The sequence below is a fragment of the Numida meleagris genome, chromosome Z, assembly GCF_002078875.1.
Source record: "Numida meleagris isolate 19003 breed g44 Domestic line chromosome Z, NumMel1.0, whole genome shotgun sequence".
Taxonomy (NCBI): domain Eukaryota; kingdom Metazoa; phylum Chordata; class Aves; order Galliformes; family Numididae; genus Numida; species Numida meleagris.
The window spans coordinates 74352734-74371941 of NC_034438.1; the positions used below are offsets into that span (position 1 = coordinate 74352734).

The 19208-nt window shown below is 40.1% G+C and overlaps 1 protein-coding gene across 3 annotated transcripts in view; it reads left to right on the forward strand.

The window, feature by feature from the left end:
• Positions 1-19208, forward strand: part of SNCAIP (synuclein alpha interacting protein) — an 85751-nt gene that overhangs the window by 42461 nt on the left and 24082 nt on the right. For all 3 annotated transcript variants that reach the window (XM_021381045.1, XM_021381044.1, XM_021381043.1), the window contains 3 exons: positions 287-359; positions 11330-12186; positions 13826-14005. In XM_021381045.1, coding sequence (XP_021236720.1) covers positions 287-359; positions 11330-12186; positions 13826-14005 — 1110 coding nt within the window. The remainder of the gene's footprint in view (positions 1-286; positions 360-11329; positions 12187-13825; positions 14006-19208) is intronic.

The following is a 19208-nucleotide window of genomic DNA, read 5'->3' on the forward strand; positions in this document are numbered from 1 at the left end:
ATGGAAGAAACGTATAAAATATATTTGTGACGTGAACAATGGGGATGTACAGGAAGGGGATTGCTGTGGTGGAGAGATGCTTTCCTGTATCTTTGAAAATCTGTGGGACACAAAAGCAGACACCATCCGCTTTCTCATGTGACATGAGGGCACCATCAGACTGCCTGAAGTACCCTCAGCCTGGTAGATCTAGACACTGCCAGTGGTATCACAGCCTGTTGGAAAGCCTTCCTTTTCATCTTTTTAAATTAATTACTTGATGTATTTTTTTTTCCTTTTTTTACAGTACTCTATAACTTCTCTCAAGACTATCCCAGAATTATGTAGAAGGTGTGATTCACAAAATGAAGACAGATCAGGTATGATCCCCACTTCTGTCCACCCATCACTTTCTAGGCTGCTTTTTATCACGTACAACTTGGCAACAATTTCTTCTTGGCAGTACTCTATTGTTTTGTTTTCTCTCATTTTTGTACAGCTTTCTGGAAACATGACTTTTTTTTTTTTATTTCAACAGATGTTAGTTCATTAGAAGGAAAAAAAGTTCCAAAAAAAGATTTGGCTGCATACAGATAAGTGTAGGGCTTCATCTCAGCAGCTCCAAACCACAGTATATGCAACAATTTACTTGAAAACCTGAGAAACCATTGGTGACAAGATGTAATAATGTAGGCGCCAATGAAAAAATGTTGGATACATTTACTACCCATATGGCCATGACCAGTTTGAGGGATGATGTTTTGCCAGAGTCTGAAACTGTATCAAGGATGCTACATGATAGAATCTACTCTAAGGCATACTGTAATAGTTAAGATTAAAGCAGAGTTTTTGAGTTTAATAGTGTAAACTAAATGAAGAATCATGGCATATAGATGAGAACCAGCTGGGGACCTTCCGTGCTCCTGCCCTCCCCATGATAAAAAGTGCATTCAGTGCTATTTTTCACTCTGTAAATCAGATTAATCCCCTTTTGTTTTTCTCTTCCTGGTGGTGGAGAAATGAATTGGTGAGAGAGCATTTTTGTTGGCCTATGAAAAGTTTATTGTGCTTTCATTTGATGTTTTAATTGAATTTTCGTTAATGTTGTTGAATCAAAAGATTTTTATAACAGAAAGGGCAGACTTGGAATTTGTGGGATGATAGAACGCTTTAGGAACTCTGCTATACTTTGGCAAATTTCATTTCTTGATTTCCTTTCAGAGAACTGTGGATTTCCAAGGTGTGTTACTAAACAGAATCTTTACAAGAGCTAGTTCCTCTGGCTGAGTCATAAAGGCCTGGTCTTCATAGCCCTGTGCCACTGCTCTAGGTAGCAAAGGGAAGTTTTCCCACCCATACATTCTTGCCAAGTTTTTGCCCATGCCTGGGAATAGCGGTGATTGGACTGCCAAAGTTGCCTCTTGCAAGCAGAGAGGTGAGAAATAAGAGAGAGGACCCCCAGTCTTCCCACCACCACAGTTCTCTCTGTCCCATCTGTGCCCCTCCTTTCCCCTGTCCTCCCCCACCCTCCCCACTGACATCCCACATCCTTGCAGTCTCTCTCCCATGTCCTTGCTGCCCATCCTCCCTCCTGTTCTCACACTCAGTACATCTTCTACCCTACATCCTTCTCCCCAGAGTTTGTCTGCTGTTGTCCCTTCCTGTTCTCCAGTTTCCTTGCAGTTTTCTCCCCTATTCTCTCTCCTATTCTCACTCTACACTCCTGTCTCTTTCCTCCTCTATTTCCTCCTCTTTTCTCTCACTTTCCCCACTCTCTTTCCCCAACTTTTTCTTCTTGTAACTCATGTTTCCTCCCCACTATTCTTTCCTCTCATTCCTCCCCACAGTATCCCCTCACGCATCCCACCACGTCTTTCCCAGTATTCCTTCTACATACGTCTAGACTCCTCTTTTTCTCATTCTCCTCACCATTGTCCCCACCATTCTCCTCTCCAGTGTTCAGCACTCTCATTCTTGCTTCCTTAATTCCATTCTCAGTGCACATATTTTCCCCTTTCATTTTCTCCCACAGTGTGTTGTTATTATCAGTATTAACAGCTGATCATTTGGTGGCACAGCATTGTATCATCTTTTCACAAAGAGTTAAAAGTCATTCATGCACTCAGTCTCTCCAAGGGCAAGGTGAAAAAGAGAAAGAAAGCAAGAATAGCCCTTGAGAAGCCTTGTGCTCTTTGGTCTGTTCATGAGTACTGTTCAGCCAGAGTGGCAGCATCGCTATCTGCTCTCAGAAAGAACAGTGTCTTCTTTTTAGAGGAAGATGCTGACAGATAGCAGGATGAAGCACTGGTTGTGAGCTCTTCCTTAAAACCATAGGATACTGACAGTTATTGCGTAGTTCTGTTGTTTCATGATTGCCGCTGCAGTCAGACATTTTTCAATGATTATTTTAATTACATCTCCACTCATCCATGGCCTTGAAAAGGAGCTGGCAGAAGTAAATACAGGCATTGCTGGAAGACAGTAGCAGTACTGGGGTGTCTGCCAGTGGAAGTTAATTCAGAGCTTTGTATAAAATTCTTGAGTCAAAAAATAGGTCTTTAGCACTGATAATAATATTGGCAATCTGAAAACAGAACTGGAATCTGTTTCTTCACTCTACTTATCACTTGTGAGTTTATGGGTTGGAAACGGTACTGAAGTCTATTTATTTTTTTCTTACTCAATCACTAAATACACACACATACTGTTGTACAGGAAGATACCACTTTACCACCCTACACAGACTTCATTGAAATATCAGTGGAGCTGCATCAGTAAACATTGTGTTAGGCTCAATCTGTTGATTTTTCATAATAATTCAGATGCAGTCTCCTGCCTTCATAGACCACTAAAAAAGTTCCACCAATAATTGCTACTGTTCGCTATTTTTGATGAGGATAAACTATATCATAATTTATTAGTGTGCGTAATGTTCCTGCTATTTTGTGTCTATATTTCAGTGGCAATTTAAGTAATTACACAGAGAAAAACAGATTTTTCAAAGAACTTGTCCATCATCCTGCCTTATATGGATGCCTGTATAGTTAGAGGTTATGCTTTTTTTCTCTAAGACAGAAAAATGTGGAAGTAGAACTCTACAGGAATTATTTGTTAAAGGAATTTAAGTATAATGTGTTAGCTGTCAGACTAGACATGTCAGGACCCTAGCAGCCTAAGAAAACAACGGCCTCCTTCAGCCTTAGCTCAGAAAAAATATTTGGTGCACTAAGGCAATTAAGCAAGAAACACTGGTAAAATAAATTTCAACTTTAATGTATACATAAATATGAAGACAATCATTTTCATCACAAGACTGATATAACAAATTTAAAAGACAGTTCCTCTTTCTGGAATTACATTTTTTAATTATGTGGCTGGTTATATGGAGGTATAACTATTCCTTGTTCTCAGGTAAGTTTAGTAAATAGCCCTGTAAGTACCATTTTCTTTCCACATCTGAACTAAACACTGAATAATGTGTTAGTAATATATGAAAGTGTTTGATAACATTTTCCAAATTGCTCTAAATACTTTTAATCCTAGGCACACATACCGGTGATTACCAGTCAGTATGCTTGTTCATCCATTTCTAGTAAACTTTGCATCAGGTTTTTTTTAACTGTTTCCTTCTGTCTCTTACTTCTGCTCAAATTACTTTTTCTTTTGGATAATGACAGGTTAGAAAGTCTGAGAAATCACTTTGCTCCATGTAGTCCTTCCTCCCCCAGCTGATCAGATTCACCCTGCCTTCTCCCCTCCCTTTCCATACTGGCCAGCTGTCAACACAGGAGGGTGATCTGTGCAAGATGTGTTTGGAAGCTCTGCAGTTAATACAACCTCAGTACTGACTCCTCTGTGTCCTTCCTCAGAATGAGAGAATTCTGTCTCAGGAAAAGTCCAGGGGACTCCTGGAACCAAAGTATATCTGCCAGTGCCCCCAGATTACAAGGTAAAGGGTTTTCAGGATGGGAGAGAAGCTGTAGGCCAAAGGCGTAGGAGTAGGATTTGTAGGCCAAATCCTGTCTTACCCACAGCAATGTGAGATTGAGGATAATCGTTTTTTCTTCCATTGTGCTTCAAGAGAATGATCTTCCTAGCTAGAATTATAACTGCTAAGAAGGACATCATTCTTCAGAAACAGAGAATTAAAGAATATAATTTTAATTTCAATCCAGCTATTTATTTTAATTTTTTTTTTTTTCTGAGATGAAGTGTTAGCCAGCCTGCCCATTTACTCCTGGCTGCAGAAATCAGTCCTTTTTGCTTCTGTTATTAAGCATGAACTTGGTTACTTTGTTTCTGGGCAGATTTTCTACAGCCACTTGAGCAAATGGTTCAAGATCAGAGATCATTCAGTATAACATATGTTTTTCAATAAACTTCCATGAACCACATTGTTGTGCTGAAGAATATTGTCAGCTACGATGACTTTTGATTGTCCTTAAATGTATATCTCAAATAAGAACAGTATTTCACTCTGTATCTTTTTTTGCTTGTAGATAAAAGCAAGTTCATCTTTAGCATCCAACAGTTATCTTAGATAACTGAGATAACTTAAGATAACTTATCTTAGGTAACTGCAGAGCCCAAAGCCACCATTACAAATTCACAGAAGAGTTCAAAAGATAGGTTTTCTATTTGACAAAATGAAATTAGTGAGTATAAAATGCTGAGGAGCATAAAATGGCAGACAATTCTATCTCAAGCTCTTGGTTGTTAACTATAACAAAAAATTAAAAGTAAAATCTGATTTTGAGGAAAAGTATTTACTCACTGAGACTCCTATGAATGTTTGCATGACCTGGAAAATATGTACTGTTATTTAAAAGGGTGAATTATTATTTATCCTTGTTTCCGTTATTTCTAGACCCTTTCTTGCTTTTTATCCCACTTAAATGCGAACAATTCCACATTAATTTTATCTGCGTGAGGTTGTTCTTTTATTCAGACTCTCCTGCCTTAGAACTTACATCAAAGACGTCTAAAATGCACTCTTGGAGGTTATTAATATATTAAAACTGTAAAACAGTGCCACCTTCTGTTAAAATTGTTAAATATAATTTCAGTTATATTAATGAATAATATAAAAATATTAATAACTGGCTTTTATTATCTATTGATACACAAGGGATCTCTTCCTCCATCTCTTGGACCTTCAGTATTGCTGCTAGTGTTGGAGATGAATCAGTGTTAAAAAGTGTTAGAAATTTTCTAAAATTTTCCCTGATGTAGACAACACCTCGCTGTCTGTATACAAAATCAGAATCTCAGTGCTCTAAATGGACCTGGAATGAGTACGAGATTTAATTGATTCAAGACACTCTGTTGAAGTCATATCACAAAGAAGATGGTCAAGTATTTATTTCCGAGGACAGCAAAATTCCTAATGTAAACCTTTTTGTAGATACAGTGACCCCAGATAATTATGGAGCGACAGTGCTATTAAAAAATAGGTATGGGCAGTTGTCAGCGGTAATGCCAGACTTCCTTAATGATGATGACTAAAAGTAGAGTAAACTCCAATTTTCCTTGTGAAGGAGGAAATATTTCAGATAAAGTCTTTTGAATGCATTCATCCTTCGGTGGCACCAGAGCCAACCTAGCAAAGTTTGTTCATTATAAATAATCAGCCTAAATGATAAAGAAGCTCTTCATTGTGTTCACAATGAGGGCAGGGAGTATCTCCCTGCATTTTGTGCTGGAAGATTTTCAAATATATGCTGAAAAGTTCTTGTGGCAAAAGCCCACTGTCTCTTCTTTTATCTTCTGTCAGTTTTACACATTGTTTCCAGTCTTGCTACTACCTGCAAAAAGGAACTGTGTTCTTTCAGGGTGGCTACCTCTTTCTTTACAGAATAACTAAGTCAGAAGGCACATCTGAAGGATATTTTGTCCAACTTCCTGCTCAGAGTAGGTCCAGTTACAACACCTTGCTCAAGGATCTATTTTCCAGATGTCTCCTACAATAAAGAACATTGCAACCAGGATATTTTGAGAAAGTGTTATTAGGGAAGGAATCATAGTAATAACCATATTCAACTTCAGAATTTCATAGACCTTTGACAGACCAACTAGGTATGATTAAATCAGCAGATAGCCTTACCATGTTGTAGGACTATCAACTTCAGGGCTCAAGGAAAATACTGTTCTCCATTACTCGCAATTTTCCTGTGATTTGTGACTGCATGGCTATGGATTTTACAGAAAACAAAGGCTGAAATACAGAAAATTTAGAGTTAGCACAGTCTGGCTTGGGTCACTGGGCAAATATAGCATTAGTGTCATTGATGACTGATAACTATTTGGCTAAAGAGAAGTCATGCAGTTTTTCCGCTGGACAGTGGTTCAACACAATTGACTATAAGATACTGCTGTCTATCCCGAGAAGATATAGCCAGCTAAAATGGCTACAAGGTGATATAAGATAGTAACGAGGGTTGCCACTTGCCACCCACAGAAGAACAGGAAAGATTTAATACTTCTTTTCAGTTTCATTAAACAGAGGTCTATCTGTCAAATGATCCAGTAGAACAACATGGATTCAGTGCCAACAGATCTAAAATTGTCTCTTATCTTTACAGCCATTTCCTGCTTGCCTGTACCACTGCACATTTTATATCCCAGCTGTTCATTAGTAGCAGTCATGACTGCAGACCATCAGTCAAAGCATAAATCTAAATGAGATCATGGTGATGCTGACAGAAACACACTTCTAGAGGTTTGACCATTTCTTCAGATCCACAGCCAGTTCGTGTCCCACAAAGGTGAACTGTTCTGGGTTCTCTGTTAGGTGGATCCATGAAGATCTTGCATGGATCATCTACAAGTAACACTCTACATTATGGTCAGTTTCGTTTGCTCATGATACTGTTTGATATACAACCCTTTGTCACCTCCTTGTGTTACAAGTGCTGTAAACATCATGAACCCATCAGCAGTTAAAGAATGTTATTGTGCCCTCATGCCAGGGAGACAGGCTCTTGTGTGAACTTCAGAAGTAAATTTCGTCAGTAGTTTCCATAGAGACCTGAAGTAAAAGATTTGCTCTTTGATATTTTCATTAGAGTCAAGACAATTTAAAGGTATTCTAATTTCTGGCTGCAGGTCGCGAGTATCCCAGCTCGTCCGTCTTAATTGCCTGTCAGACTTCATCTGTGCACTGGCTAGTCTTGATGGTTGGACAAAAGGCATATAATTACCCTGTAATTCCACAGATGCTCATATACCAGATAGAACTCTCCATCACAGCTCTCCACACCCTTGATACTTAGATAACATTGAAAAATGCTCTGAAGTCATCAGATGCTTCCAACTGGAAACTTGTTATGAGGATTTCTCTAGGCAAATTCCTAAAATCAAATATGACAAAGTGATTGAATTGCCGGAGAAGTTTCTTTTAAATCACCCCTTTTCTAATTATTTGCCCTCCACAATTCTAGGTGCCTCTAAGTGAATAAAACTGTAAAAATGCCTACAGGCCTCTTTATTCAAATCTTGTGTTTTCTCTTCCTCAAGACAAGCACAGAGCATAATATAAGGTGAAGAATTACTTTCACAAATTTGACCCTTCCAGATTTTCCTCAGATACTCTTTCCTTCTGTGCCAAGGAAAATGTTCAGTTCCTCAGGTCTATCAGACCTACACTTCTTTACTGATGTCAATGAAAAGTCTTCCCAGTTCTTCTGTTCCTCTCTTTGTGTACTACATTAGCACAAGAGTGGGATCATCCAAGTCTCTCATGTTAGTGATAAAAAGTTAATAAAAAAAACTGACAACACTGTTGGAAAAAATAAATTTTGTCATCACCATTTTACATTTGAAATACTGGTGCATGGAAGAGATATGGCTTATGCAAGAATGTACCAGAACTATTTGTCAGATTCTGGAATCACATTAGCTGTTCCACTTTCTGGTCCACTGCTTCAAGCTCAAGCCATCTTTTATTGTTGTTTATAAAAGAATCAAACAGTATTTATTTGACCCAGACATTCAGTGGCCCTTGCCTGAGTTCATAAGTATGGAGAAATGAAGGAGAGGTTTTTCCTCAGGAACAACTGCTGAAGACCATGCACATAACTCCTGCCGAACTGGTGTTTTGGAAGCCACAGACATTGCTTGCTTTTGCTTTCTCCAAACAACTGAAAACTGGATGGAGGAATGTCTACCAATGTCCTGCTCCACTCTGGCTGATGTTCTCAGTGTTTTGTAGGAGGAAACCATGCTGTAACTGCCTAAGAAGTAATGCAGACCATACAGCGTCCAAGTGCTTTCCTTCCTATTGCTTATGTGATTTGATGCTGTATTCTAATCGTTTATTAAGTGCAGCATAAATTCATCATCCCAGTTAAGTGCAGAACATATTCATAAGCCAGTAGAAATATTGATAACTGTTCTTTGTGTCCCAGTTTGTTTTTCTGGAGATAGTGTTTGTAAAGAGATGCTCCTCCAGTTTTTTGGGAAGAAAAATAACGAAGAAAATCCGTTATGTGATGGAAGAAGAAAGAAATATATGACTGTGCAATGGTCCAAGGTAGATTTGTTACAAAGGTCATGGCTTCTTTGTGGTGTCTGATTTTATAGTTTTATCACCAGTGGTTTCTGTAAGTGCTTGTTACCAAGGTTAGAAAGTGGAAAAAGCAAAGCAGGAAAATAAATGTAAGCTAAAAGAAAGTGACAACAAACAAAATGTTGATGCCTTTCCCTCTGTCTAGACCCCTGTGTTGAAAGCAGTGTTTTCATAAAACTCAGACAGAATTCATTTCCATACTGAGTGCTTAATAGTTCCTGTCAGAACAAAACAGCTGGGAAACATATGGTATCCATTTGCCTGTATCATTTGGAAAAAATTTCACATGTAAATAAAACCAACATAAAAGTGTAGGCCTTTGAACCTAGAATCTTATACAATACATAAATAAGTCAGTACAGTGTGTTCTTTGTATTGGCCCACAAAGTTACATGCCTTCTGATTATCATTATTTTTATTTCTTCTTCGGAAATGTATTCTTAAGCACTTCCAAAAGTATTAAGGTAAATTTCAGACATCCGTAACTACTAAGCTGTGCTAATCTTTCACTTCAAACATTAATGCTGCACTGAAAGTGTATATATCTGTTTCCTTAGGAAGGTGTTCATGGCAAATTGTGTGTTTTGACCACAGATTAGATCCCACTGATATGCAGTTAGCATGTGTAATAAATCTGCTATGTTTAAGCTGCATTCTTGACTTAGAGAGTGCATTAACACTTTGTGTGCAGTAAGAGGAGCACAGAGAGGAGAAACTGCCTAGAGGTCTTAGTGAATTTAGTGCTGTCCCTCTCCTGAAGCTAATAAAATAAAGAAAACTCTTTATCAGCGTTCAACTAATTAAAGAGAACATAAGTTTCACCAACTGGAACTGTAAGAAAGAGTGCAAGCCTGAAAGGGTTAAGAGCTCACGTGCCTTGAGCTCTCTTTCTTCTCTGCGAGTCAGATTCACTGGTCAAACTCCAGTGTGCTGAACTAAAGCTCTGAAAGGTCCAGAGTTATGGATGTGTGTGTGTGTGTGTGTGTGTTTGCACGCGTGCACACATTAAGGGATTGAAAATTGGACTGAGAAGCCCAACATACAGAGGACAAATGAAAAAAAGAAACGTTACACCTGAATAAGTAGGTGTTAATTTTCAGATCACACAATCATAGAATAGTTTATGTTGGCAGGGACCTCCTGAAATCACCTAGCCCAACCTCTCTGCTGACTCAAGGTCAGCTAGAGTAGGTTGCCCAGGACCATGTCCAGTGGAATTTTAAGTATCTTCACAGACTGAGATGGGGCAACTGGTTGCAGTGACCAACGTCACAGCAAAAAAAAGCATTTTCTCCTAAGTGAGGTAAAGATTGCAGCTGCCTCCTCTAGTTCTTCTGTCCCAGGTCTGGTCCTGCCCAGCTGCTGAGGCCCAGCCTGGTGCCTGTGGACCCAGAGTCTCTGCACAGGCTGAGGCACACAGCTTCTGCTTTCCATCTTGCATGTTCAGGTGGCAGCAAATCTGAGCACATACCTCTTGTCTGGTCAGTGAGCACCATTGAGAAGAGCCTTAGCTCCTTGTTCTTCAGCACTTCCCATCATTTAATTGTACACATGGAAAAGATTCTCCTGAGCCTTCTCCAAACTGAACAGTCCCAGCTCTGTCAGCCTCTCATCAGATGAAAGAGGTTCCAGTCCCAGAACCATCTTAGTGTCTCTGGGCCAGACTTGATGTAGGAACTCAGTGCCTTTCTTGCACTGGGGGAGCTCAGAAGTGTGCCCAGCACCTAAGTTGTGGCCTTGCTGGGGATGAGCAGAGAGGGAGGTTTACCCCTCTTGACTTTCTGTTTTGGTGAAAGCAGGATTTCTGATTCTTGTATAAAAAAAATATGTATCTTCTGGAAATATCAGCCCTTAAAATATATTTTGTTGTTGCTGTTGCTAAAACAAATCCACTAGAATATTTTTTTACCAAACCTTTCATTTGCCTCCCAGGAAAGTCATCTTACTGTTCTGCAGCATCTTTGTGCAATTTGATATTTGCAAAATGCAGTGCAACCAAGCATAGCTGGGCAGAGCCACTGTGAGTGCCACTAGGCTCTTTACTAGTGTCCATTACTTGATTCAAACTGCTTTATTTATAAATGATCATAGAATCATAGAATCACACTATGGCCTAGGTTTGGAGGACCTTAAAGGTCACTGAGCTCCAACCCTCAGGCCTTGGGCAGGGCTGCCACCCACCAGATCAGGCTGCTCAGGGCCCACCCAACCTGGACTTGAATGCCTCCAGGGACAGGGCACCCACAGTTTCTCTGGGCAGCAGCGCCAGTGCCTCACCACCCTCTGAGTAACAATTTCCCACCTATCACATATCCTAACTCTCCCCTCCTTTAGTTTAAAACCATTCTTTCTTGTCCTGTCATTATCAAATGATATAAAAAGATGTTCTCCCTCCTGTTTATAAGCTCCCCTTAGGTACTGGAAGGCCACAATGAGGTCTCCCTGGAGCTTTCCCTTCTCCAGGCTGAGCAAACCCAGCTCCCTCAGCCTTTCTCCGCAGGAGAGGTGCTCAGCCCTTCAATCATCTTTGTGGCCCTCCTCTGGACCTGCTTTGGATTACAAAAGTTTACAATGTATGTCCTGTTTGAAGACTGCAGTTCTAGAGTGTCAAATTCTTCAGTTTTCTTAGAGTTGCAATTAAATCTGCTAAGGTATGAATGAAATACGGTATCTTGTTATTCTGGTTTCCTGTGTTTAGCCAGGTATATCTTTGAAGCATATTATTTCATGCCACTCATCTGGTAATGATAAGCAGTTCTAAATCATATTCATGTACTTCTCTAGTTTCCAGCAGCAGCTGGAACTGTGGAGGCTCAACTCTTATTGGAAATGCACAGAAACCAACAGGAATTGCAGATGCGTGCAATAAATTCAGACCAGTGAAGAGGGTTTCCCCATTAAAGCATCAGCCAGAGAGCTCTGAGAACAATGAAAGTGATGACCAGAAGAACCAGAAGGGTGAATACCAGAAAGGCAGTGAATCTCAGCCTGCACCTCCAAATGATGACCAGAGCCCAGGAGAAGGAGAAAACCTTAAAAGTAAAAACATTGAGCCTACCGTTCTGCTTGGGGAGCTGGAGCACTATGACCTGGATATGGATGAAATTTTGGATGTGCCTTATATTAAATCAAGTCAGCAACTTGTTCCTTTCACAAAGGTAGCTCCTGAGAAGAAAATTTTTGGTGTATGTTCAACAGTGAATGGTGTTAGTGGCAAGACCTGCTCTGCAGAGAGCACAGAGCCTGCTGGGGTGACACAGTTCTGTGTTCTCTCTCCTGTGAAAGGCTCTCAGCTGAGAAAAACGCAGCCCATTGTCCTTGATCAGCACAAGCATTTAACAGAAGAGTTAGAGCTTTCCCAGCCTTTAGTGAAGTGTAGCTCAGTCCACGAAACCGAAGCCCAGGCCAAAGGCTTCCTCTGTAGGACATTTGTTGGTCCTCAGGCTCACAAAACTGAGAAGACTATGCCAAACTGCCACCTAAGGACTTTTCACCTGCAGACAGCAGTGGGAGAGAGCAAGCAGCTTGAGGAACTGAATATGAACTGGAGCAGTGCAGGGGGCCCAGAAGAGAGGAGTGAAGAGGTGAAAAAATTTAAGAGCATCTTAAACATTGTAAAGGAGGGGCAAATATCATTACTGGTAAGTATCATCTTTTTTCATATACCACATAGAATAAGGGAGTTCTGTGGTGTGGCCTGTTCCGTTGGCAAAGCTTATAAAGTGTGCATTTTGCATCACTGCTCTTTTTATCTTATATGCTCCCTAGAAATTGGGTGAATGATCTTCCAAGGGGAAAGTTTTCATCTTTAAATCAAGTGTGTAGCAAAAACAAGATGCAAGAATGCTAGTTTATGTTGTAAACTGAAATCGTGTACAAGGTAGGTGTCCTAACCGTGGAGTCCTTTTGAATATCAAATTTAAATCTTAACTGGGTTTTGTTTTTCAAAACATTTGTGGGTTGCTTTGTTCAATTATTGGTGGTTTATCTCAGTTGTTATTTAGAGGCTGGTGATGGGAACAGAGGGCCTTCTGTTGTATTCTGATTATTATTCAGGAGTGTTTATGCTGACTTGTTGTGGCAGCATTCTCAGGCAGGAGCTTTCTCTAATGCCCCGTTGGCCTCTGACCCGTATGAAGCTTTCAGTAATTCTAGCACTGTGATCAGACACTATCAATGATGTTTCCCAGAGTAACTAGATGCAAGTGAACACAGTGATGCAGAACATGTGATCTCTGCTCAGAATGGCTGGAGGAGGTCCAGTGTCCATAAAACTGTTTTTGTTAGATTTTTGTTTAGCTTCTCTGTTTATCAGTCTAGCTCAAGCACAATGGCATGCTATTAGCATAGCAGCAAAAACAAAGGCAGACAGTCAAAGACTAGGCAGGGGCAGAAGAGTATATTTGAGTGCTTAGTAAGAAATAGAAGTAGAGAAAATTTACCCCAAATTGTGAAATTTTGTTAACTGGTAAAAACAAAGCAAACAGACAAACAAAAAAATAGGGCATAATAGGTAGGTAGGTGGGCAGAAAACACTTTTTTTTTTTTTCTCCAAACAGGTCAGAACCTCTGAGTCAAGTGTATTCATCAGCAAGTGGTCTGGCAAGTCTGCACAACTCTAGGAATTTACCACTGTTACTGCTGGAGTTTATCAATCCAATTGTTTTGTCTGAAAATTAGACTTGGGCAGGAATAGTGTATTAAGTCACAGTTGTGACTTCGGGTAAATATTCCAACAAATTATTTTTTTAATGGAAACAAGCTACCAATTAAACGACTTCTGCCTTGTGTTTTAACTGTGTTTTAGATTACACTAAATACAAGCTGACACATTTGTGATGAGCAAAATTAAACAGCAACGTTTTAGGAGTCAGTCATGGATGTTTCCTGTTTGATGACACATTATTATAATGCCAAAGAAAAAGAGAGAGAGAAACCAACTGTAAATAGGCAGAACTTAGGAAAATGTAGATGTTTTTTTACCACTTCTTTGTTGGGCAAAGTAGTTCAAAAAGCTGAAGTTACTGAAGATCTTGCACTGGTATATGGCATTTGCACCAGGAAAGAAGCTAAGCAGTGAATCTAGTCACTGAGCAACCTGCCTCTGTCCTTTCGCTAATGGTAGCCACGTGCTGTACAAATCAAAATCTTCTGATTTTGAGATGTAAAAGAACATACCTGTGGGAAAATGTCTTTGTCTTGTATCTTGGGTTCTAAGCCTTAAAGTTCACTGTATCTTTTTACCCTTAACTGTAACTAACTTAACACCTTCTTTAACAGCCACATTTAGCAGCGGATAATCTGGATAAGATTCATGATGAATGTGACAACAATCTGTTGCATGTAGCAGCATCAAAGGGACATGCAGAATGCCTGCAGCATCTCACTTCTTTGATGGGTGAAGACTGTTTGAATGAAAGAAACATGGAACAGCTAACTCCAGCTGGTTTAGCAATAAAGGTAACTCTGTCTCTGCTGTAATGTGACATAAGGGCTATTTAGCTTCTCTCTCTGCTTTGAGTAAGTAATATATCCAACAGGATGTTATTTTTCAAGCCTCTTGTTAAATGGAAAAAGAACTGTACCCCATAAACCAATGTCTGTTACGATGTAGGATACAATGTCAGCTGTATAAATAACACTGATGTTTTGTATGTTGTTGTCACTGAATATCCATTCATATTTTAATCAATTGACTAAAAAATTACTGTATTATGAGGAACATTCATTTAATTCGTGGTCAGCTGTATCTTTCGAGAACATAAAAATTCTCACAAATATATGTGGGATCTTGAAAGACAGGTTTGAGACCATGTTCTCAAAGCATGAAAAAAATGATCCAGATCTGGAGTTGAAACTTCCTGGCTGTCTGGAACAGCTGCATCAAAGTTGAAATCTACCTTTTACAGAGCAACTCATAAGAAACTGCAAAAATTAGTGTGAAAGCTTACTGGGAAACCTAATATATAGCAAAGTGTGGAACTGAATGGTGTTTCTTCACTAAAGTAAAACCTGCTGTGTACTGAAGGCCGTTAATTCAGCCAAACTTAGCCTGGGTTTTTCATAAGTAAGGTTGGATGGTGAAAGACCATTCCTCTTAGTCACTGAGTACCTTAAGAAGGAAAATGGTGACGAATGTTTCTGATTTTTCATTTTTTCTTAATGATTTGCTTGTTGAGAAACTTGAGAAACTAACAGACAACCAGTAGATTCCAGCCTGCAGGTTAATATCTTGTAGAGGTCATTCCAGTGATGGATGACCTTATGCCGATTTCAGGGATTTTACTCTTTTTAATGAAAAAAAAAATTAAACAGAGAGTTAGCAACATTAATGAATTGTTGTTATAAAAGTAATCTATTTAGCTTCAATACCCTAGCCCATGTCCAACCCAAATAATTACAGTCTGCCAATTTGAAGTTGGAATAGTATTCTTTCTTGTTATTTCAACATAGGTAGATAACACGTTTATGTTATAGTAATGTTTGACTTTTTCTCCAGAACAATCGCCTTTTAATAATCAGTTCCTTTAGTTTCTGTAACACTTGCACATGCTTTGGCATTTCTAGAAAAATGTGTAAACATAATGGAATTTTTCATGTAAACGAGAGTGCTGAGGCCCAAGTGTTTCTAATGATGACCTGTATGATGGCTGGGCAGCTCATGTGCAAGAGCCTTAAAGTGATTTGGCATAACTAAACTGTACAGTTCTTAATCCTTACTCCCCAGATACTCTGAAACTGAATAGAGTGGAGTTTATTCTTCTTGCTCTTACTGTAACTCAGATAATGATATACCGTGTGGGATACACACCTATGTTCCACAAGAATAATGACTATCAGAATGAAAGAAAGCTTGTATGCAAGATCTTATATTCCCATGCAAGAGAATTTCAGCAGACAATTCAGTGGTGAGAAATAACATTTGCCAGTAAGGACTGAATTATTTCAGCAAATTACTTTGATTTGGGACTTCTTTCTGACATTGAGCTACAAGCTAGAGAATAAAAATGTACTGGTATGTTGTGACCAGTGTCCTAGTCATGTTGGTGGCTTATTTTACGTAACTGTGTAGAAACTCTCCATGAATTAGAGAAAAAAAAAATGTTACATGCCAGGTACTTCGTTTTATTAATTAATTATATTAATTTTAAATGTATAAAAAGATTTTATGTGGTTATGGTAGGAAAGTAAAACAAATTTATCATTTAGGCATGCTTAGTAATATTTGAATACAGATTTGGCAGTGAAGATTTTTCTAACATGATGAAAAGAATACAAGTAATTTCATTGCTTAATGCTTACTGATATTCAGAGAAATAGAAGAAAGTAGGTAAAATAAAATTATGCGCACTTAAATGTGCATATACATGCTTATATATGGAGGAAACATAATAAATACAAATTGATTATGTTTCTTTTTTTCTTCCACGTAATTTGAAATGGGTTCATATTTTTTACATCCTTTTCCCTGTTTTTGTAAAGACAAATCTGAAATTTGGTATTGATATTTCTTTCCTTTGTGCAATAACTTTTTCCTTTTTATGCAATTCAGGCAGCTTTTTATGTTCTCTCCATTGGCTTGAGTTTGACTGAGTGCTTGAAATTATTGTTTTAGCTATAAAGAATATAATAACCTTCATGAAAATAACAGTTGAATAGTGAAGTAGGAGCAGGTCAGAGTGTGCATTGTGATAAACTGCATCTGCTGAGGTATCATAGCTGAAAGGGGATACTGCAGCAAAAGAAGCTGCTAAAAACTCCTGCCTTTACACTAGGCCACAAGCAAGCTCTGAAGAAAATATGTCCACCTGTTTTTGCAGCACCCACATCCTGCTTCATAAAAACTTGCAGATAGCTGTAAGAGTGTGGATAGTACTTGAGGACACTTGAGAGCGGGATGTAAGAGGTGTTCAGAGCAAGAACCAACTCCTTGTTTGTGTTTGATCACGACCAGTGCCACTAAAAAAAGGTGAAGGGTCTTAGTAAGTGGAGACTCTTTGCTGAGAGGCACTGAGGTGCCCATCATGCCTCCCGGATAACCTCTCTAGAGAGTTTTGCTGCCTGCCATGAGCCCACATTTTAGGAACATCAAGAAGAGGATATCAGGTATGATAAAGCTGGATGACTACTATCCCCTCCTGGTCTTAAAAGCTGAGTCACACAAGGCTGCAATCAAGAAATTGAAAAATATCAAAAAAGCTTTACATTTCTTGGGAAGATGTTGAGGGGACCAGGAGCACAGGCAGTGTTCTCCTCAGTCCTCAGCTGGAGACTGGGATCTGGGCAGAAGAAGAAAAAGAGGAGCTACCCTCCATATTAAAATGTGGATAGGCTGTGAGGAGCTCACAGTGAGTAACAGCCATGAACAGGTGGAGCGCCTGTGGGTTAAGATTAGGGATGGGACCAATAAAAGACAGCTGGTAGTTGGTGTCTACTACAGGCCACCTGAACAAGAGGAGCCCACTGATGAGGCCTTCCTGCTTCAGCTGCAAGAAGTGTCACACTCACAGACTCTTATCCTGATGGGGGATTTCAACCACCCACATTTCTGCTGGGAAAACAATTCAGTGAGCTGTAAGCAATCCAGGAGACTCCTGGAGTCCATTGGTGACAACTTCCAGATTCAGGTATTGGACAGACCAACCACAGGTGAACTACTGCTGGACCTAGTGCTCACCAGTGTGAAAGAGATCATTAAAGACATTAAGTCTGGAGGCAGCTTGGGTACAGTGACTATGCCTTGGTTGAGTTCATGATCTCAAGGAACATGGGGCTGGCAAAGAGTGGAGTCAGGACCTTGAACTTCCTGAGTGATCTTCAGGCTGTTTACGGAATTGTTGGAGACTGGTGACAAGTGGCATTCCTCAAGGATTGATGTTGGGACCAGTGCTATTTAACATCTTTGTAGGTGATGTGGACAGTGAGATCGAGTGCACCCTCAGCAAATTTGCGGATGACACCAACCTGAGTGGTGCAGCTAACATGCTATAGGGAAGGGAAGCTATCCAGAGGGACCTCGACAGGCTTGAGGGGTGGGCCCATGCCAACCTCATGAAGTTCAGCAAGGCCAAGTGCAAGGTCCTGCATGTGAGCTGGGGCAATCTCAAGCACCAGATACAAGTTGGGTGGAGAATGGCTTGAGAGCAGCCCTGAGGAGAAGGATTTGGGAGTGTCAGTGATGAAAGATTCAACATGAGCCAGCAGTGTGCACTTGCAGCCCAGACGGCCAACTGTATCCTGGGTTGCATCAAGAGAAGTGTGACCAGCAGGTTGAGGGAGGTGATTCTCCCCCTCTGCTCTGCTCTCATGAGGCCCCAGCTGGGGTACTGCATCCAGTTCTGGGGGCCCCAACACAAGAAGGACATGGAGCTGTTGGAGTGGGTCCAGAGGAGGGCCACAAATAGGATCAGATGGCTGGAGCACCTCCCCTACAAGGACAGGCTAAGAGAGTGGAGCTCTTCAGCCTGCAGAAGAGAAGGTTCTGAGGGACCTTATAGCAGCCTGCCAGTAACCAAAGGGAGCCTACAGGAAAGCTGGGGAGGAACTTTTTATAAGGGCAGGTAGTGACAGGACAAGGGGAAATGGTTTTAAGCTGGAAGGGAATAGATTTAGACTAGATATTAGGAAGAAATTCTTTACTATGAGGGTGGTGAGACACTGGAACAGTGGCACTGGCAGCCCTGCCTGTGGCATGGTGGATTGGAAGTTGTTGATCCTTGAGGTCCCTTCCAACCCAAGCCATTCTACAATTCTATGATTCTGTGATTCTACGATCACAGGTCCTAATCCATAAAGATTAAGTGTTCAGATACTACATATACAAGGCCTGCACTGAAAGTAATGCCTCCTTTTTTATTATGTTGGCCCATGATGTCCTAGGCAGATGTTGGTGATGTGGCAGTAGAGGTTGAACCTTCCAACCAATACACTGTTGCATGTTGTTCCCATGTGACAGATGGCAGCAGAGGGGCAGTCGGACTGAATGGCAGCTGACATGGAAGTGCATATGAAGCCATGGTGTGTAACTGAATTCCTCCGTGGGGAAAAAAAAAAAAAAAAAAAAAAAAAAGGCACCTATTGACATTCATCAATGTGTGCTGAACGTTTATGGAGACCAAACAGTGGATGTGAGCATGGTGATGTGATAGGGAGTGCGTTTCAGCAGTGGTGGCAGCAACAGTGGTCACCTCCGCTGGTGCAGATTTTTATGAGCTTTGCATGCAGGCTCTTGTTTATCACTGAAGAAAATTAAGAGCGTTAAGGTGGTGACTGTGTTGGAAAATAGTATTTTGTAGCTGCGAATTTGCTCTATTACACAGTGTTATTGTGCTCTTTGTAACTGTCATGGCTTCCATTGCAATAAATAAGATGCATTGCTTTCAGAATGACTTAAATATAATACTAGCTTAATTATTGAGTGCACTTAATTATTGATCAAGGAACACTAGACCTTGTAGGGAAATACATTGTTCCCTGTACTTTAGCAAATTGGCCTTTGCTCCAGACACTGAGTTTTGCTGTATGGGTTGCAGAAGCATAGCTATGATTTTGTTCCTAATGATCTAAGAGTATCTAAGAGGGATCAGATTATGTGTGTAACATTATTTCACTGCCTCTTGAACTGATGTATGCTGTGGTGCCGTTCAGCAAATATTCTGTACTA